The 22,098-nt window shown below is 40.0% G+C and overlaps 1 protein-coding gene across 1 annotated transcript; it reads left to right on the top strand.

The window, feature by feature from the left end:
- The first annotated feature begins 373 nt into the window (after positions 1-373).
- CYBB (cytochrome b-245 beta chain) lies at positions 374-21,658 on the top strand. Its single transcript, XM_085049265.1, has 13 exons — positions 374-510; positions 2,899-2,994; positions 4,416-4,526; positions 7,882-7,966; positions 8,693-8,838; positions 9,611-9,801; positions 13,384-13,513; positions 14,431-14,523; positions 15,856-16,109; positions 16,392-16,554; positions 17,370-17,516; positions 18,698-18,822; positions 19,528-21,658. Exons 1-13 carry the CDS (start codon positions 466-468, stop codon positions 19,652-19,654), a joined length of 1,713 nt encoding a protein of 570 aa, XP_084905391.1. The 5' UTR covers positions 374-465; the 3' UTR covers positions 19,655-21,658.
- Positions 21,659-22,098: the final 440 nt, after the last annotated feature.

Here is a 22,098-nt window from a genome sequence, read left to right as displayed (position 1 = left end):
GTGGACATTGAATTACTGAAGAGAAATAATACCAGTAATTATTTATCAACAAAGATCAGCATGAACTGCATCTCAATCCTAATGTGATAAAAAAAGAGACAGGTCTGGGCAGAGGTAGCTCTTCTGTGCTTTCAATGTTACACTTCAGCATTTAAAGTTATATAAAGTGGCAATACATTTTTAGCAGAAAACATGACCAATTTTATAATTTATCCATTGTATCACAAAGAAAAAGTCTATTTCAACGATTTATATGTATTTGAGTTATGAAACGTTACATGTAAAGGTGGTAGAAGCAGATTTGAAACAGAGCTGGGGTCAGGATTAAATGGTTAACTTATTTCCTAAATGAATGACAAAGGAAACAGGGTGCTGCAACCTTTTGCTCTCACTTCCTTATGAGAGAAGACATAGAGGCTGTCCCAGAGAGAGCAGGGCTGCTGTGCACACACATCTCAGACAGCCATGGGGAACTGGGTGGAGAACGAAGGACTGTCCATCTTTGTTGTTGTAAGTACAATTTTTATCGTGGTTTGTGTCTTGTAAAAGGTACTACAGAAAGTTGTGCTAAGCAGTTCTCACTGTGCCAGTGAACGATGCACCTGATTATGCTGAAACTAGAGCAGCAAGTGCAGGGAAATGCTTCAAGGGAATAGTTTTTAAGGAACTCTCTCTGGTATTTCAGTTGCTGTAGGCTTCATTGTTAACTGTGAAATGATCGTGTGTTACCTTTATCTTGCTTTGTAAGAAATATTTTAGTTAAGCAAAATAAGTAACATTAAAACTCACTTAACTATGTGCACTTCAACAGAGAAAGCAATCAAACAACCAACCTGTCGTGCATTTTTATTAACAGAAATGGATGTAACTGAAAGCACAGTGTCTTGATGGTATAAAATATTTATTCATGTCAGTTTCAAGAATTTAGAGAAGAGATTCATGAATCCTTCATTAAGACAACTAATATTTGAATTGAGTTTGTTAACAACTTGCATAGAGGGGCTGTGAAAGTAGGTAAAATTAATTCTGATCAAGATTTAAAAGTATGGAAAATCCCAGTTGCATTTACAAGTGCTAAAGAGCAAGCAGGGCAGTCCTGCTTGGAGAAGACTAAAGTGTTTTCTTTTTTTCCCTTCAGAGAGTGATATAAGGGCTATACATATACCTATATACATATATTATGTACATATATATATATGTGTTGAAAATATACACAACACCAAAATGTAAGAGCAGTTAAGGTATTGTGGCCAAGTGTGGTCAGTAGATGTTAATACTGAGAGGAAGAAAAAGCAAACTTACGTATTTGTGGTGACTGAAATGGGAACATCTTTATTCCAAGAGGTATTTCTGCTGCTATGAACAAGAAGTACTCGTCTATTACATTGTAATTTAGGAACATAACCCCATATGGCACTTCAGTGCTTTGAAAGGCAGTGACTGTGTTTGCTGTCACCTTCAGTGACTTGAGGAAGTTGAAACTGCCAAGAGGTGAATTCTGGCTTTTTCTTTTTTTTTTTTCTTTTCCCACCAGAACTGAAATATTAAAAGAATTAAGTAAGAGATCTTTACTTTGTTCAAATAAGGAAATTGGTTTTTGAACCTCAAAGCTATAACAAGGTCAGCTAATAGGGAAGGAAACTAATGGAGGTACTGCTAAAGAAACCAGCTAAAAGGGCAGATCACTGGAAACCTTACCCAAGTGTTCTGCTTTGGCCTCTACATCTTTACTGCACACTGAGCAGGCACAGGGCTGTCCAGTGCTTGACAAAAACAGGACAGACACAATTTCTACTGATGTACCTCAGCAAAAGAGAAACACACTACCAGAGTGCCACTGTCACTTTTAATAAATATCCTAAGCACTACATCGTGAGATGAGCTTTGTGTTTTAGTGAGGACTTGGGGATTTCCTGTATACTGCCTTACCCTGATGGAAATTCCTTCATTTCCCAGTATTTATTTACATTTGCAAGATCTGAACTAATCCTGAGTTTTTTTAGTGTTATTTGAGCCAAAGAACTAGCAAAATGTATGGGTTAGGAGGAGTGAGGAACTGTAATGTCACATTTTCTGGGTTTTCTCCCACTTCTCAGACTTTCTGTTTTCATGCACCACTTGGTAAAACTACTTAGACTGTGCAGTGATACAGATTTGTTTCAATATGGGATGTGTGATCAGCCAACCAGCTCCAGGAGGGCAAATATCCAGATTCATTATGATCTCTTTGGCCAGATGGACTTGTAGCTGCCTAAAAGTTAATAACTTGTTTTTCCCTAAAGAAACCTGCACCGCAGGATGTGTAAGTGTGAGGAAATTCTGCAGTACAGCTACAAAGAAGTCCTGTTTTGGGTAGCCTACCTTCTACCAAAGGGCCTGTGTTGAGTACTCCCTGCTGGCTGATTTCAGAGCTTCTTCTTGATTTCATCCCTGTGTGTAATTTAGCCCATGTAAATTTAGATCTCAAGCTTTTTTGTCCTTTGTCACAGCTTCCAAATCTCCCTCTTACACAGGTTAATGTGCCTGGGAAACTGCCATTTGGAAGAGTCCCTAAACTTTAATGGTGTTTGGAGATTCAACTGGATTCACGGAATTAAACATTTGTAATATGAAAGTCCTGATACAACCATGTCTAAGCTTCTTGACTTATGAAAAAGTTTCAGCTGCACATTGGTGTGTTTTGGTCTATTGGCATTCCTGTACCCTGTGTTCACACATCAGAGTCCATTTACACCAGAAAGATTTTTATCACCCCTGCTGAAAACTTTATACCCTGCAGTAGGTTTCTGTGGGCAAAGAGCAGCAAAGGGAACTAACTGTCAGTTATCTGAACTGTGCAAATTCAGAGGGATTATCTTCAATAACAAACTGTAAGCTTCCTGTTTAATTCCCTTTCAGCTTGTGTGGCTGGGCTTAAATGTCTTCCTCTTTTGGTGGTACTACCTCGTGTATGATGTCCCCCCAAAATTCTTCTACACCAGAGTGCTCCTTGGCGTAAGTACAAGACATTACTATTTTGGCATAGACAGAGCACACAGCAGTTTTGAATAGTTTTAGTTGAACAAAACAGGATCTAGTGGCTGGAGCAGAAGGTTCATGTAGGATTTAGAAGTCACATGCAAAACAGATAACTGAAAGCTGAGAGATGTCCAGTGCTTCTGAATAGGAAGCTGGTACACAAAATAGAGAGATCCCATTCTAAAGATGTTTTCAGTTAACTATTATGGTAGTAATTACACTAACTATTTTGCTGGTAATTAGAGTAAGCATTTATTGTGGCAGCTTTGTTAAGCAAAAGATGAATAAAATATTGCCATTGAGCTATTGTGCAATCATTTTCTCTTGCAATTATTTTACAGAGCATGAATAGTTTACAAAGATATTGGCTCTGAAAAGCAATCATCATTCATATATTCATCAAGCATGTGAATGAATGGTAGTCAAGTAGTGAAGTGATCCTGGATCCTGGGCTACTCCATATAATCCAACTGGTTCATGCAGCATTATGTGTCCTACTATAAACTTCTTTCCAAAGCTACCACAGGTCATGACCAATTGAAAGGGCAAATTAATTTGTTCACATATTTTAAAACCCTGATCACAGACATAAAAATCAGCCTAAGCTTTGGATTACAGAGCACAGCATTTTGCCAAAGGTTTGCAAAGCCATGGTTTAATTCTACAAAGCATGAAATCCCATTCTGCATACGGCTTCAGATCTGTGGATCAAATCCTGCCCTTTGCAATCATGGTGCAGATCTCTTTGAAGTCACAGAGTGCTTGGATAAGTAGAGTTCAGTGTATCCCCAAACAGCTGTGGGCTGAAAAGTAAAAGGGTCTCAATCCATGCAAGGAGAGCAAACATTATTTTTCCTTCCATTCATTGTGTTTGGATTAATATGTCATTATTCCTTTATATCAAACAGTTCAAAAATCTTAAATAATTCAGGATGTAAAGACCAACATTAAGGAAACAGATTCCTAAAAGCTGAGGCAACAAATTTCCTTAGACTCCTTTACTGACAGAGAACTGAAACCACTTCCCTTTTGAGCTGTCCATCTACTGTAATCCCCAACAAACTGAAACCACACACTTTCTTTACAGACTTGGGACACAAAACTCTACTAATGACTTAGATTTGCACCTGTGTTTGACTGTTGATTGCCAGATGTGACAGGGAGCTTTTTATACAACCATATTGTTTCAAAACTGAAAACAGAAGGTGTCTGTCTGCAGGAATGTGCTCTGCCTGACCAGAGCATGATTATATTGAACATTCACATTGTTGAGGTTACCTCTAGATCTCACGCTCTTTACAAGTTGCCATATAATACATAAAATAAGTCTGTGCCTATCCATGCCCTAGATAATGTCTTAGGTTATGCACTTTATAACAGCATCTCTCTAATTACAGCGTGCTCTGGCTCTTGCAAGGGCCCCTGCAGCCTGCCTGAATTTCAATTGCATGCTGATTCTGCTGCCAGTATGTCGAAACCTGCTCTCCTTCCTCAGAGGATCAAGTGCGGTAAGATGAAGAAAGAATTTCAAAATTTATGAAAGATAATAACCTAAACAGCCTTGCAAATATACCAGGAAATTTTGTCCAACTTCCCCAAATATACTGTATTTTGAGGATGTCCTCTTACAAGAAGCAGATAAGCCTGGAGTTTTGCTATGAGCAAGACTGGGGTCTAGTGCCCATGGGGTATCTAGAGTTCTGCTGAGAGTTTAGCTTTGAATTAGTCTCCTTCAAATCCTCTCTTTTTTGCTGCCTGCTGGGCATGGTGCTGCCCTGGATGCAAAGTCTCCCTTTTGGCTGGCAGCAGCTGTTGGTGCTCACACACATCCACCCTGTTTGTCACTGATGCTACACCCACTTAGGGAAGTATTAGCCCCTGTCTGCTCTCTTTGCATGCTCAGGTCTTAAGGTAAATGTAGTCTTTTATAGACTTCCAGAAAAGGAAGTTTTTTCAGCTGGTTCATAAATTACATTCTTTCTTGTTTGAGATGGATTTCTATCTCAGGATGAAATAATTCCCAAGCCTTTTGACCTTTTCTAGCTCCCAAATGCAGATGTTACACAAAGCACCAAGGAACCACCACTAAGAAAAGGACAACTGATTCTAAGTAACAGCTGCAGAGGCTTCCTATGATAGTACTGGCTGTATCACACTGCCAAAATCTAGATTTCTGACTATTACAGCGGAAATAATGCAGACAATGAAGGCCACGGCCCAGTGAAAAAGCAGTATTCTCCTCAAGTTCATGAATTGTCTTTCCAAATGTATAATGATTCCTCCTTTCTTTCTGGACACTTTAATATAAACAGGCTCAACAAAACCAGTTCCCAGAAGTTGTTTCTCATGTCTAAACCTGGTATGAATTCTTTCATGCAAATGAGGCAGCCTGTGGGGGCTGAAAAGCAGAGCAGAAGAGGAAGTGATAAAATAGATGCAGTGTTTCAAGACCTTCATAAGGGAAGAAGGTGGGATATGAAGTAATAAGAAAATAACCAGAGACAACTCAGGCTGTACTTCCATCTAGTACATATATCCTGACAATGTGACTGAATAAATGAGATGTGCCCACCACATTAAGCTCTTAAATTACATTTAAGAGCAAGGCGAGTGCTCTAGCCTTTCTAAGGAATAACACTTAGGAATATAAAGCTGGAACTACACATCAGGCTTTCAGTCTTTTCCTGTACTCCTTCAGATCCTGGGATGCTGCAAAAGCAGACAGTCATACCTTCCATGTATGTAAAAGGAAAAAGGATAGTCAATGAAACTGTAGGGTTACAGTTGTTATTCCCCTGCCCTAAGGTAGATCAGCTATCATCAGCCAAAATTCAGAGCTGACTCCCCAGGCTACAGAAGTCAGTAATGAACATAAATTTAGAAAGATATAATGTTGCTATGGATGAATGCAGCTGGAAAATAATGATGAGCACTTGATCATGCAAGGCCTCCTTGAGATTCCACAGGTAAAAGCAGGTTGGGCAGAGGTCTTCTGAAGTCAAAGTAGTGAAAGAGCTGAAGATAAATATGGGGACACTACTGGAAGGTTAAAACATGGTTTTGAGGTGTTGAGAACTGTACTCCAGTTGGGACTTTACGCTACTTGTGAATTGCTTCCCTCCTAATATCTGTAGTTTAACTTTTCTAACCAGGATCTTGATGAAGTATTCCCTCTTGGTATTCAAGATACAGAGTCAGTCCTTCTGCCTTGGGCACTGAGGTAGACCCAGCATAAAAGTGAGTCCCAGGCAGGGAGATCCAGCTGCATTCCTGCTGCCTGCTGGCAGCACACTCTCCTGCTGATAGCTGGGAATGAGGAAGCAAAGGGTTCCAAGGTTGAGCAAGGAGTGGCATAAAATAGGGCTCTTAGACCACTGGTGTTTGTTTAGCTTCAGTTGCTTTTCTTCAATAAATCTACACCTCAGGAAGGATGTGATTTTAGATCTTAAGCAAAACACACATGGCCCAGTGAGCCAGTGGCAGTGTCAGCACCATGGTGGCTTTAGCACAGGGGAGCAGCTGCTTATGCTTGTTGTGCTGGTGTCTATAATTAGCTGTGCTCTGCAGGTAACAACTGTGAGGCTCTGTAAGAAAAATCATTTAAATGTCAAATAAATTATTGGAAGAGTAGTGACCTTCCCAACAGCAATGTCATTGGGGTCAAGAAGAGGAAAGAATTGTTCAAATCCAGTGTTCAATGGGAACGAACTGAAAAGCCTTGCCCTCTCCATCCTGCCACCCAGAAATCATAGGCTACAAAGTTATTTGTTTTCAATTGAAAGAACAGCTGTGTTGTCTTTGCATTCCCCCTCATTGCTGTATTTATCACTGCACCTAATGAGCAGGACTGAAGGCAGCTGGAGTCCTCTGCCATTGCTTGGCCTTCCCTTCATAGACAGATCAAGTGGTTTTTGCAAGGGAGTCAAACACTTCCCCATTGTGCTGCATTTTATTCTACAATCTGTTTTTATTGTCTCTCAATATACGTGATACAAAAAGGCCAAATTTCTCCTGGTTGTTGTTATAATCTGAAGTCATTGTGACAGCCCCACAGTATTTGCCACTTGTGAGGAAATGTTTGTGGTAGTTTGCAGTGTTTTCTTCCCTTATCCAGTAAGCAAATGCAATACAAACATGCAACACATGACAATCATGCCTTCTGCTGTGTGGGGACAGCAAATGCCAGCTTTACAGGAACTTAGAATTCTAGGAGAACTCCCAGTGACTGCAGCACAATTCAGATGGGGCCTGGTAGGAACTCATTATCATTTGTAATGAAAATATTATTCTGTTTTTCCCTTGAGAACCAATTTCTTTGGTTTGTATCTGCAGAGGTTTTTGCCGTTTCTTTTTGGGTAACTCCAACACCAAGTTGTAAGTGAACACCCAGAAATTTGGGGAAGGAATGCCTTTGTATCACTGCCATAGGTGACTAACACATTTTGGATGGAAGCTCCCTGAGACAGTTTCACTCAAACTTTGCAGCCCATTTCTAGATCATGAACCAACCACAGTATGATCCTGATGCTACCAAAGCAGTCACTCTGTTATACCAGACTGTGATTCCTTTTTCTGTTTATAATGTGCAATTCAAATCAGATAAGATGTATTCCTTTTTCATACTGGATGTTAAACTTTTTCTCCTTATCAAATACTTTGTTTTAGTGGGATGTGTTAAAACATAATCTGTAATTCCTTTTTTCTGGAAGACAGGGGGAAGTATTTTTGTCTATATTTTGGAATTCTAAATTTTTGCTAGCAATGCCACCAGCATGCTCAGGGCCTCTGTTTTTTTTCCTGCATTAAAAAAGTTTGCATAGATAGCACAAATACCTTCAAATACCTTTTTCTTCAAACCCAAAGTGCTGCTCTACCCGTATTAGACGACAGCTGGACAGAAACCTCACCTTTCACAAAATGGTTGCTTGGATGATTGCCCTTCACACTGGTTGGTACTCTAATGTTTCTTTCTTTATTGCTTTCTTGGGTATTTTATGTGGAATCTGGGTGGGATCCAAGTTCTTAAGGATATGGGCAAAGATCTCATTTCATTAAAGGAATCAGCATGTGCCAAGCTTAAATCAGTTTCCAGATATGTGCCAACTGGGAGAGAGCAAAAGATAAACAAGAGAGAATACCTTTATTTTGAACCATCAGTACCATTAATGATGGTTTAATAAAGGGTGTTTAGCAATGCCCTGAGAACCAGATACCCTGGATTTAATTCTTGTTTAGACTTATTTCTTATTTGGCATGTCTGAAACAAATAACAGAAATTATTAAAAAAAAAAAGAAAAAAGATATAAAAAGCGTGGGCTGGCCATGACAATGGTTTTCTATTTTATCTCTCATTTCTTAACGTAAGGGTTTTCTATCTTTTTTTTTTCATCAAATTCATCATTTTTCAATGCAAATACCTTACAAATCATGTGTCCTAGTGCTGGAAACTTCCCTTTACTTCTTTCTCCCACACTCAAAAAATGTAAACCTTATGTGGTAAAGCTTTAACAGTTAATCACATCAGTGATCTGAAATTGTGATGAAGAGGGTGAGAGCAGCAAAGCTTAAAGTGCACTTAAAGTGCAGTTGAGAACTGTGACAAAGTTTCAGATGTTACCTAAAACCACCAAGTACTTGTGGTCAATGCTGATTATTCTTTTCCTGTCACTCCTAGCAATCCACACCATTGCACACTTATTCAATGTGGAGTGGAGTGTGCAAGCCCGAGTTGAAGAGAAAGACACTCTGGCAGCTGTGCTTTCTGGCCTTGGAGACAAACCAAATGAAAGCTATGTCAACTTTTTTAGACAAACTCTTCCGGTAAGACTCCATCAGACTCTGAGGAGTCATCATTACATTTGTTTAGGTGATCATATAAGACCATTTGAGCAGAGTGCCTATTTCTGGTGTCTCCAGTCTGGGTTTTTGCCATCTTGCAGAGAAAACTTGTAGAATCCATTCTTCTGTATTTGTCAGTAATATCATTGCTGAGCTTTGGTAGTACTTTAAACCTTTTTACCTGAGAATTTCAAAGTAGTTTTAAAACATTGTGTAAAAACAAATACCCTGTAAAACAGTGTCTTGACTTAGATAAACGTGGCACTCAGAAAAGTACACAGAAATCAAGGCAAAAGTTTTGAAGTTGGGTGGCTTAAGTTCTGGTCAGCGGGGCAAAAAAAAACCAGGAGGGACTTCCCTACTCCTCAGAAGAGCACTGAGCATCCAAACTCTGCATTAATTGAGTCTCATGGCTGTGCAACACCAGGGGAAAGGACAGATTTCATTTAGCTCCCAAAATATGGAGGTAGGACTCCAGCTCTCAACACCAGAGTTGTGCAAATGTATTCACCTTTCCCAAGCCTGTCCTGCTGAGCCATGGCAGAGTAAGAAACAATGTTTGGTGTGTGCATTGGTGGAAAACCCTCTCTACTTCCACTCACCTCATCTGCAGTGCAACAAAAATGGAGTGGGATTTTGGCAGCAGATGACTTAAAGACTTTTAACAAGGTAAAGGGTTTGGTGAGTGGTGGTTCAAGTGGCTCTGCTTTGGTGCAACCCCTTCCTTAGATCAGTGTGTGCAATTATTTCCCAGAACCCCATAGGGGGCCTATATGTGGCTTTCACGTACTTGGCTGGCATCACTGGGGTTGTCATCACTCTGGCCCTGATCCTCATCATCACCTCATCCACCAAAACCATCCGGAGGTCGTATTTTGAAGTGTTCTGGTACACCCACCATCTCTTTGTCATCTTCTTCATTGGCCTTGTCATCCACGGTGCTGGGTGAGTATTTGCATTTATCACAAAACACATGATAATTACTGTATCTTCACTTCAAACCCCTTTCACACATGATTACAGGGACTTCAGTCCCTGTAACAGAGCAGGGACAGAGCAGCAGCTGTTTTTGATGGTAGTGATGAGCCCATACAGGCTCTGAGAGTGAGGATTCTCTCATTGATACATGCAAAAAGCTGTCCACATCCAGGAGGTTCACGTGACTTTGGTATACTTTAACTCACTGACATTCAGCTTCTGATATCTTAATTGCCAAGCTCTTTTCCAAGGTTTCTGTTTCTAATTGTAAATTTGCCTTTCTCTCCTGAAGGGAATTGCATCATACACATGCATGTAAAGAGCTCTCATTATAAAAATTACATAGAGTATAGAATTTTATTGGGCAAGTGAAAACTATAGTAATATAGGTTTATCTTTCTGGCTTGGATGAACTTCTAATATCAGCAGCATTTCAGAATAGACTTTTAGCTGTTTCAACTTAGATATAGGCATTTGTATGGTTTTCTAACTTCCAAATGCTAAACATGTTTTTCTGCTGTTGCCTCATTCCATATCTCCTTCTAAAAGAGTTGAAAAGCCTAATGAAACAGTTTTAGAACAACACAAACACAATTTTAGCACTTAGAAAAATTAACTTTAGATCCATTTTATAAAACCAAAGACCTGATGAATAAAGAAAAAAGACTCAGTTATCCAAGCTACATTTCAATAGTTCATAATTATACTACATTGTCCATTCTAAAGGAAATCCTACAGGCAATAGAAAGTGTGCTTTAAAAATGCCCAGCAAAAATGACTATTCAAAACCACTTCCTTTCAGTCCATTAGTGCTGTAAAAAAGCCAGAAATGAGAGTAAATCAGGAAGAACAAAAATAGAAAGCAGATAGGAATCACCCCCAGCATATTTGTCCATTCCAACTTTCATAACAAGGAGATCATTTGAGCAAAACCTGTGGAAGGAAAAGGACAAATGGTTCATGTTTTTTGCAGCAAATATTGTATAGTTACTGACACAATGTCTAAACTTGCCATTAGGTACTACACAATGCTATCAGAAAGCAAGCACTGCTCTTTCTAGAGGTCAGTGAAGAGCATGTATCTAATAAAAGTTGACTTTTTATTTACTTTAATGTTCACTGTACTCCCACCATTTAAATTGTACTGGAATGAAAAGGCAAGAGTTTGGGCAGCAGTGGTTTTCAGCAAAGTTCAGCTATCATTTGGAAGCAGATAAACAGGAATATTATCATCTGTAGAGGAGAGGAAGATTTCTGGCTGTGAACTCAGTGACCTCACTTATTTGGCCTTAAAGGCAATAATGACCTTTTGAGTTTAGAGAAAATACTAATATACTGAGAAATATGAGACAGGCTTTTTAAACTCAAGGATGGCATCTCAAGTGTGCAAGGATGGATGTCACAGAGTATGAACTGGCAGTCTCAAAATCACATGTCAGGAAGAGGGGAGACAAGACAGAGAACATGTTATCTCAGGGGAAAGAAGGATCTGTACAAGCACACATCTGTGTATATATTCAGAAAGCTGAGCCAAAGATTATTGGTAGCATCAGAGGAGCAGGTCCAAGAAAGGTAGAGAGAGAATATTTACAAGAGCATGTAGTGAGAGGACAAGGGGGAATAGCTTCAAACCGAAAGAGAGCAGATTTAGATTAGGCATTAGGAAGAAATTCTTTACTGTGAGGGTAGTGGAGCACTGGAAGAGGCTGCCCAGAGAAGCTGTGGATGCCCCATCCCTGGAAGTGTTCCAGGCCAGGTTCATGGGGCTCTGAGCAACCTAGTCTAGTGAAAGGTGTCCCTGCCCATGGCAGGAGGTTGGAACTGGATGATCTTTAAGGCCTCTTCCAACCAAAATCATTCTGTGATTTGATTCAAGTCTACAGTAATTCTTGTCTGTTACAACCTGTTACAACACTTTTGTAGCACTGATGTTTTTGTGTATGAGCTGCGTGCCACTGACAAATGTCCCAAATTTGCTGCCTCAGTAAATGTAAAGAGGAGAGAGGAGAGACATGCAGTTCACTCTGCTTTGGAGGTAAAGAAAAACTTTCAGCCAAAAAAAAAGTAATTATAAGGCTATACTGCTGAAAGCTAAATTACACTACTAGAAAGAGCATCTACACTGAGTAATAACAGGAAATAAGTTTTTTCTTTCTATTGGACAGGGTAGTGACATTATCAAACCTTGGAGAGAGCACAGGTCAAGGCAAAAGTCCCAGACCCCCTTTCCCTTGAGCAATGGGGTGAGCAGTGGAGGAAATGGGCTCCTCCTGTTCTCGTAACTCATCCCAGGCAGTGGCTCAGCTGAACCCATTAGTGGGGAAGTAAACTGCAACTGCTGATGTTCCTCCAAACTGCAACTCGTGATGCTCCTGGGACACTGTCATTGCTTCCCTTTATTTTTCAGGCAGGATATTAATCAAACATTTAATGAAGAAGAGGCTCATTAGTAATATTTATGAGCAATATCTTATCTCTCAACACAGTGCAGGGGTTTTGTAATAATCCTAGGATAAATCTGTCACCCAGAGCTAGGCATGCATATGGCTTAGATACCATGTTTTATTTTTGAAACGTCAGAAATGTAGTCTGGTTCACAGAAACTGAGTTAGAAAAGCAGAAAGAGAAGTCATGGGCAGAAGATATAGAAGAACCATATTGGCAAAAACCTGAACAGCCTGATCAGAACCAGAGTGTTTCTAGGGAAAATTCAGCAGACCTTTATCTCAATTTTTCTGCTAAGATCCTGAGTTTGGCAGAACTCCAGAGAGAGGCAGGAAATAGTGAACAAGATCAGAACAGACTTTTACCCCTCGAAACTGAAACAAGCTCTCAGCACCAATTCTGCCGCTGGAAATACAGCTGTTCTGGATCAGTCAGGATTCTTTGTAATAAAACAAACAACAACAACAAAAACCCCAACCCAGCAAGAATATAGAGGTCAGATAATCAGCTGATACAAGCTGGTGTAGCTGCAATAGCTGCTTTGTGTCAAAAGCATCTGTGTTCATTCACAGCACCTGAACAGCTGCAACATAGCATTAGAGGGAGAGGAAGGGCTGAAAGAAGAATATGTATTGGAAAGGGATCTCCAAATTTCTAAAATAAACAGCAGAAATAATCTCTGTAGTGGTCAGTAGGAAATTGATTACTTGTTCATTCCAGGTTTTGGTTTTTGGTTGTTTTGGTTGTTTTTTTCTTTTGGTCTGTTTTGGTGGTTTTTATTTTTTAATTGAAGAAAAAAGTAGGGTAACTCAGAAAAGAATGAAGCTTTCTAATTGTGACCACATCCTGGAAGTGGTAATGGATGTAACTCTCAGTTCCTCACCTAATCTTGAAATCAGTATTTTATCCCACAAACTTCCCTCCCTATTTTTATTTCTTTAATGGTAGAGTTGTGGGTGGATGAGAGCACTAAAGCTGTATCAAAGCTGTAGCAGTGCAGCAGCCCACAAATCCATATAAACAGAGTAGTACATAAATAGAATAACAATAAGGAACAGATACCTTCATTTTAATTTCATTGCCTTAATGATCTTTTTTTTCCAGTCGTATTGTACGAGGACAGACAGCTGAAAGTCTGGCTGAACATAACCCAGAGATTTGCTACAAGAACTTCAGTCACTGGGGAAAGCATGAGGCTTGCCCAATCCCCCAGTTTGCAGGGAATCCTCCTATGGTAAGAACAGCTGGCTCGAGGGTAAATCTAACTGAAAATGTTTACACTTTGCTCTTTTTTTCTTAAATATTACAGGTGATTGCATAGAAAAACAGCTATGTAACCCTCAGCATTCTCCAATGGCAGCTTTCTTTACATGAAGCAATAGATTGTGACACAACAAATTGTGAGCAGAAATGGACTCCAGACAGACAAGCCACTTTCAGTGTGCCATAAAATGAGCACAAATGACAGACAAAGCACAAGAGCAATTGGCATATGAGAACTGTTCATCCAAAATGTAAACAATGGCTTCTGGGGATATCTAGAAAGTGCTATAATCCTCATAATAAATAGTTTCACACTATTAATGGACTGATGATCATTAACAGAAAATAATGCCCCTGAAAATGTGAAATTGAAACTTCAGCTTTTATTGACTAACCAGGCTGGTTTTTCTTTCACATTTCAGACTGATCTCCTAACAAAAACCACATCTTTTCTTGCAATAATACAGACCAGAGTCAATAGTACATTAAGAGTTTTACTCCACATTTCACTTAGTTACCTTCTTTTTTAGACAGAAACAAAATTGCTTATAGGAAAATACCTCGCTGTAACTCTAGTAGCAACTAAAAAAGCCAGCTACAACTCTCAACAGAGAAAGAAATTCCCTCTCTGACCAGAATTTTGAAGATGTCTTATATCTTAGGGATCCCCTAATCTTATTAATAAAGAACATAGATTACTTGAACTTCACCTCTGCTCATAGAATTTGCAAGATTTTATTTCTTTTAAGTTGCCATCTCATCTAGTGGAAGGCGTCCCTGTCCACAGCAGGAGGGTTGGAGCTACATGACTTTTAAGATCCCTTTCAACCCAAACCTTTCTATGATTCTATGACTTTTATCATCTGACTTATCTTCTTGTGCTTGCAGACATGGAAGTGGGTGGTAGGTCCCATGTTTCTGTACCTGTGTGAGCGGCTGGTGAGGTTTTGGAGGTCACAGCAGAAGGTTGTTATCACAAAGGTAAGTGCTGATGCTACACTTAATACCAGGCAAAACATTGCCTTTTTTTTTTCCCAAATGGTGCAGCAAAGCCAGAGGCTCCTGCACAACAAAGTTTCCAGTGAAAGGAATGTTCTGTCTGCTGTCATGATACCAACATTTAACATCCAAATGCAGCTTCTAAAAGTGTGCAAGAGGAGGAAGTTAGCTAAGGCACAGGTCTGAACCTTAGGAAAGAAATGAATTTTCTATATATTTACATATATAATTCCACAATGTAGAAATTCCACAGATTTGAGACTGATTTAAGACACAGAACAAATGACCCCCGAAAATGAGTTAGAGTGCACTTATTTCATGCACCCAAATCTAATGCTGAGCTTCCATTCCCCATGGTGTGTTGCACAGATATTAACACTGATTCTGAAAGTCTGACAGCCAAATTAGCACAGCATTGAGCTCAAACATAGGAAAATTATCCTGGCCTTTCCCAGTGTAATTTCCTCACAAGGCACTGTGCTGCATCCTGAGGACACGCCTGTTCAAATCACAGCAGGGTTTGGGGGATGATAATAGATGACTCTACCATGCTCTGTAATGATGCAGACACATTGGAAGGCTCCTAAAGATTAGTGTGCTTTTGGTAATTTTACCAAAATATCCTGTGAGCCACTTCTACACCATCTTTGGTGCCTGTTAAGTGCCCTGTTGGCAGAAAATTTCTTTCACAGTCCTAAGAACTATTATTAATACCTACACTACCAGACAGAGAGAGTTGATTCTCCCTCTTGTAAAACTCTTTCAAAAAATGAAAATAATTTTGGCAGACAACTTTAAGATTAAAAATCATAGTGACAGAATTGCTGGTCTTGCTTCTAGAATATTGCTTCTATTTATTCTTGGCTAAAGAATAGCCAAGGTCCCACCGAACTATAACAAGAAAACATCCATTTCCAGTGGTACTACCTATCCAATACAGTAGAATAGCCCTATTTTCCCCCCTGTATTTGCAGTCAGGTCCATTAACACTGTATTCTGTGCCACCAAGGTCCATCTGGAATTAACAATGTGCACACCTAGATCTGGTGATGTGCAGCCTGGCCTGTCCCTTTTATAGTGACTGAAAGTGTGTGAAAAAATGCTTCAACCAAAACATCAACATCATCTGCAGGCTCTCATCTGCCTGTCAGGTGCTGTTCCTCACTCTCAATTCTGCTGGGAAGACAGTTTTACCTGCTTTCCTTGCTCTCATAGCAGAGGATGATGTTAGTGGTGGAGGATGTAGATACATCAGTGAACAGTGAAGATACAAATTTTATTTTCCTTTTTTCCCCCTTGCCCTTCTCACTGTAGGTGGTCATTCATCCCTTCAAGACAATTGAGCTCCAGATGATGAAAAAGGGCTTCAAGATGGAAGTTGGACAATACATTTTTGTCAAGTGCCCAGCAGTGTCTAAGCTGGAATGGCATCCATTTACACTGACTTCTGCTCCAGAAGAGGATTATTTCAGCATTCACGTCCGTATTGTAGGAGACTGGACAGAGGGCTTGTTCAATGCCTGTGGGTGTGATAAACAAGAATTCCAGGAGGCATGGAAGTTACCCAAGTATGTACAAATAGTCTCCATGATAAAGTCAACAAACATCTGTGACAGTTTAAATTTTGTTCAACCAATTTGATGGCTCCAGTGATACAAACCTTAAATAGTAACATAGATGTGGGCCTTAGATGGCTCTTTACAGATCTTTTTATCAACTGCACCTCTCCTTTTACTGACTAGTATTCAGTCCAAATATGCATTGTAGCAGACAAATGCCTTTTTACTGTTATTTTAAGTGGTGTTAATAAATATTCAGTATCGATTTAATAAGCATACTTTCAATTCCAGGATAGCTGTGGATGGCCCCTTTGGAACAGCAAGTGAGGATGTGTTCAGCTATGAAACTGTGATGCTCGTTGGAGCTGGAATAGGGGTCACCCCCTTTGCATCTGTCCTGAAGTCTGTCTGGTACAAATACTGCCATGATGCAACCAACCTAAAGCTCAAAAAGGTATTGTGTCCTCTTTCCCAGAACCCCTGTAATTGTTCAAGGGCCAAGGGTCCAAATCAAAGCAGTCACTGCAAAGGTGATCAGACCTGCATGAGTCCTAAAATAAAGAAGAATGCAGCTGCTTCTCAAGGTTAGCAGGAGGAAAGCAGGAGGATCTAAAGCAAAAACATAACAAAATGGGAAATAGCCTACAAACCAAATCACAAATGCTAATCCTGACTGTGGCCCTGGGAATTTCCAGTTGCAATGGAAATGGTGTTCATCTGCTTGAGAAACAGAAAGTTCAAGGCACTAATACAGCCTGGGCAAATATTGCATTCCTTTCCCAGCACAAAGAGAAAGGCTTTTCAGCAGTGGAATTGCAATGCTACCATCCTCCTCTCCCTCCTTCCCCTGGAAACTCCCCATGCAGAGATGTGGGGTCACACTTTGCAGTTATGGTCATATTCAGAAAACAGAACTGGTTTTGTTACCTAGCTTAATTTATCTTGCCTGCCAGCAGACAGAGAGTTCAACTCTAAATCATTTGTTTACATCTTAGCAAACTTTTACAAGGATGTAAGTGTGGAAATGTGGTGAACTAAAAATGTGAAAGAGAAATAGAGAGATATTTCCTTGTTCTTGCAGTCAGACATTGAGCTTTACAACCCTCCCAGCATCAAAACTCCTGAATAGCTTCAATACCATCCTACCCACCTAATGAATTGTTCAAGACAATTTCTACAAGAACTCTATAATCCTCACTCTGTCAGCAGACATAAACCCAGAAACATAAATGCCTGTGTTCCCTGACAGTTCACTCTTGTCTCTTCCAGATTTATTTTTACTGGCTTTGCAGGGACACTCATGCCTTTGAATGGTTTGCTGACCTCTTGCAATCTCTGGAGGCTCAAATGCAGGAGAGGAACAATGCAGATTTTCTGAGCTACAACATCTACCTCACAGGCTGGGATGAAACTCAGGTAACCACACAGTAGAAGATATCACTGCCATGAAACTGGGGTTAATGTTAGCAAGTGTATTTTCATTAATGTTCAAATGGTCTTTTATCCTGGTCATCCATCTGGCTCTCAGAAGTTTGAATGCAGACAGGTGTTATCCATCAGAAGCTACATGGGACCAGCTGTTAATGTGTATTGACTTCCTTTCTGCTTTACTCTGGCTGTGTCCTGTGGGATGCAGGCTTTGTTCACAGCAGGAACCTCAGCTGGCCATGCAGGTGTCTCTAAAACAGCTGATGCTGCCTAAAGCATGTAATTGAGAGCTTTAGGGACTAGAGAAGCCAATGCACAAAGTTTGAACAATAATAACATATTTGTTTCAGGACTCATGAGTTCTCTGTCTGGTCCCATGTTGTAGATTGCTGTGGGGATGCAAAGGAGTAGACACTGGAGAATGTATGATTGAGTCAGGAGAGGCTCTCACTCTGTTATTTTTAGTGATGTTTTATATTACTTATATCTGATTGCCAAATTCACCACGTGCCCAAAGTGCTGTAGCTCAGCTAGACCGACAGGGAGGGGGGAGCAGCAAGGAAGTTATCACATGTGCAATGGAAAAAAAACATAAAGGAAAGAAGAAAAGTCACACAACTTTTCCCTTGGGGATAAAGTTACTTGTAACTTTTTCTTTTTGTCTCATATAAAGGGGCTGCAGAACTCTGCAAGGCCTGAACTTATACCTCTAACCACATATTCTCTTCCTGGCTTTACTTAACTTAGCTGGTCTAGGTGAAAGTTACACAGACAAGACCTCCTCAAATAGATCAAACCTTCCAGAGAACAAACTGGCAGAATTTCATTATGGTCAAGGGAGTACTTATTGTCTCTGAAGGGAAAGGTGTTTGTAATTTGCAGTCCAATTTTAGAGTTCTTAGGCTAAACCAGTTAATTGCAAAAATCCCCACAATTAATTGCTGTGTTCAATGTTTCATAGCTTTAACTCTTGAGATCATCCAGTATGGGGAGAAGGAAGGGGTAAACACTGGTAGTGAGGATTTTCTCAATCTTAGTATTCCTTGCAAAACACCTTAAATTCCATAATCTCATTTGGGAAATAATTCAATGAGTATTGACATTATTATTTTTTAACCAGAACACATTGCTGCCATATTTAACTGTCCTTTGTGTTTCATTTCCCACAGGCCACTCACTTTGTAGTGCATCATGAAGAAGAGAAAGATGTGATTACAGGACTGAAACAGAAAACCTTGTATGGAAGGCCTAACTGGGAAAATGAGTTCAAAACGATTGCAGGGAATCATCCTGGGTAAACCTGTGCAGATTTGTAGTGTCTGGGGACTTCCTCTATTTAATGGCTGTACAGCACAATCTTGTTCCCTTAGCTGATAAAGTTTGAGGAGCATTTTTCGTTACCTATCCCCAGGTCTTTTCTATTCTCTTTTCAGCCATGGACATGACCTGTGATCTTTACCAAATTGTTTTGACCTACAATTTGTTTAAAAATCATCCCTTTTTCACACGATACTTCTTGGAGTGTCTAATTACTAGCAGAAGATTTAGAAAAAAAAACTAACCCTATCCTTCCAGCTGAGGTAGATAGGAATATTAGGTGGTGTCTAAATACATCCAAGAACACTTTCTACCTCTAAAAACCAAACCTGAATATGGATGACCTTTAGCTAACCATCCAGTATTAGTAGGAAAAAACAGAAGAGCTCCTCTCAAGAATTTGTGCCATAAGCTGTTTGAAGCTCTATTTCTTTGATTCAGTGAAGTCAATAAACCTGTCTTCACTGACTTAGGCTGAGCTGAGATTTATCCCAGCATTTGTTTTACAAGCAGCAATAAGTTTTAAGGGGTTACAGGTTTTTGGGGATAGACACCCAGTTCTACTTCAGGTCCTGTAATTGGGAAAAAACCCTTGCATCTATAGAACATAAAAATTATTTACATGCAGAATATCCAGCTGCTCCATACCTAGTTGCTGACCATATTTTCATTTTCTTAACAGCTCCAGAATAGGTGTTTTTCTCTGTGGCCCTGAGGGCCTGGCTGACACACTCAACAAGCAGAGCATCAGCAACTCAGAAGCTGACCCACGAGGAGTACACTTCATTTTTAACAAAGAAAATTTCTAACTCCCAGGAATGTGGGAGTCATTAAATACAAAGTCTAAAGACTGAATTTTTTTTTTCTGTTTGGAGTCTGGGAAGGACAGCCCAGCTTCTAAATTTCAGCTACACTAACACAGATCCCTTTGCTTCTTGAGAATTATTTCGGCACTGTGGTAGAACAAAAGAGCCACGTTTTAACTTAGGGAAGTTTTCACTGCCCTCCACGTGCTGGCTATTTAGCAGCAATCTGTTTTCTTTGTCTGTGTGAGGGGATTTCCCCTCAATTAACTGCCTTTATCCTCCTACTATTCACCATGACTGCTGAAGAGTGGAGGCTGCCACACTCTTTGGGGAGCCAATTCACACTCATAAAGCTTAGTGCTATTAAACAATAAAGCATTCTAGCATAGTGCTTGCTATTAGGAGATAACTTTTCCTGGCTGCAGCCAGTCCCTTGAACAAGGGGAGTTGGAAAAGGGTGACTGGCAAAGATAGTTCCTTACTAGAGGAAAATTCCTTTGAGCACCAGGACCTTCCAGGCTTCCAACATAAGCCTTAAACGTCCTGTCCAAGAGAATGCAGACAGCTGAAAGGGAGCTGATTCTCCTTAGGAAAGTGGAGAACTGAAAAGGAACCACCTGGGCTTCTGAGAGCCACCCCAGCTGAGAGGATGACAAGAACAGATTCAGTCCAAGCTGCACACCTGGCGTGTGAGTCAGCACTCGGCTGCTTTGAGCACCCTCGGTTTCACATCTTCAGCCCCGTGGTGCAGGGACCCAAACAAGAAGAGGTTTTGTGTTCTCAACACTGCCATTTCTGATTTTCAAGGCTGAAAAAAACTGTTGCTGAATGATTCCATGGGTATTTTCTGAAGCATTCCTGAAGGCAAGCAGTGCTTTTGGCCCTATTGCTCTGCTGCTCCTCTTTGATGGTGAAACAGGCTTTGAGAAAGCAATGGTCACTTTATCCACAGAATAAAGTTTCTGATGTGCACAAGACTCCCATACACAGCACAATGCTTCTGTGTGTACACTACAGGTAGCAGGTTCTTAAAAAACAAAAAAAAGGGAACCGAAACTTTTAATACTGGCAAGAGAGGGGAAAAAAGGTGTTAAAACCAGCAGCATAGGAAAAAAATTGAAAAAGCAAGTGCACAAAGCCTTGAAAAAGCCACAGTTTAGTATCCCATCTCTTCTGTTCATGCCAGTTGCCTGCTTAGTGACTTTTAAACTCCACAGCCAAGCCCTGCAGTAGCTCCTGCACAGCACAACACCTTCCTTGCAGGTTCTTGCAGCCACAGAAGAATGGTTGGTCTCCTTCTGCAATTTCAGACAAGTTTGTGCAGCCATCTGGTTGCATGTAGCATATTTTACACCTCAGCTTGCCAGACAGGATGTGTTCTCCCTTTACAGCATTTTAAAATGTTATCCAAGCTCTGAATGCTACTTCAGAAACACAACCTACCAGCTCCTATTTATTAATACCAGTTATTGAGGAATGTTGGCAAAGATCAACTCTTGGTGGAGAATTTTACAGTTCTTTCCCTCAGAAAGGCCATATTCAAATCCACATAATTCTGTCTGAGGCACACCTATTAAAACATAACAGAACATAAGTACAACCAAGGAAACTTCTTCTGTGGAGTGTAAAATATTGCTGCTGAAATATAATAAAGGTCTTATCCTCTGCAGAGAACAGCAAAATATTTGACCTTGATTTTAATGGAAATGTGATCAGGCTTTTATAATCTTAGAAAGTGGGCAAAGAGGAATTGCAAGGGGTCACATGGAGACAGCATGTTTATCACAAGAAGAGTCTTGGAGGAATGTATTTTAATTCACCATTAGTTTTCTAAATATTGCCATGTTTGCTCTTCAAACACCAGGGATCTTTCATTAGTCAGTTGCAGTGACACTGCCTGACCAGCTGCAAACTTGAACCAGGGGTTGTTTGTCACCTTGAACTCAGAAAAAATAATTCTGTGTTTATTAATAAATCACTGTCTTCCTAAAACCTATGAAAGAAAAAGTGAGAGTTTCTTGCTTTCTTTCTGATTTGTTGGGAGCCAAAGTAAATGAGATATTGTGCTTGCTCTGGCAGCAAGCTGTCACACACTGTTGAACTTACACTGTACCTGAGTTTACAAAGTGGATTGAAGTCTGATCTCTGCTTCAGTTCCAAAAAATTCCCTATTCAAATGATAAATGCTCCGCTAAGGGCAAGAAAAGCCATTTGTGATGAAATGGATTGAAATAACTGTTTCACCTAATGAAAGCAAATCGGAGTTCAATTCAAAGTGACTGGATAGAAAATTTGGCCTCACTTATGGCCTCAGCCTAGCATGTTTTCCTTCCCTTCTTACATAATATTTTCTCTGTTATCCCACACATAGTCATCTGAAATCAGCAGTTAATAATTTCATCAATATCCTCACTGTACAACCCACTGTAAGTTAGTTTCACAGTTAA

Source organism: Lichenostomus cassidix, chromosome 1 (genome assembly GCF_008360975.1).
Source record: "Lichenostomus cassidix isolate B80296 chromosome 1, HeHo_3.0, whole genome shotgun sequence".
NCBI lineage: Eukaryota > Metazoa > Chordata > Aves > Passeriformes > Meliphagidae > Lichenostomus > Lichenostomus cassidix.
This window is presented reverse-complemented; position numbering and strand designations above follow the sequence as displayed.

What these genes read in the sequence shown, in the direction of transcription:
- CYBB (XM_085049265.1), top strand. Translation starts at nt 466, where the DNA reads ATGGGGAACTGGGTGGAGAACGAAGGACTGTCCATCTTTGTTGTT. An exon ending in CCAACCTAAAGCTCAAAAAG is followed by an intron (nt 16,555 to 17,369) that starts GTATTGTGTCCT and finishes TGTCTCTTCCAG; the next exon opens with ATTTATTTTTACTGGCTTTG. An exon ending in CAGGCTGGGATGAAACTCAG is followed by an intron (nt 17,517 to 18,697) that starts GTAACCACACAG and finishes CATTTCCCACAG; the next exon opens with GCCACTCACTTTGTAGTGCA.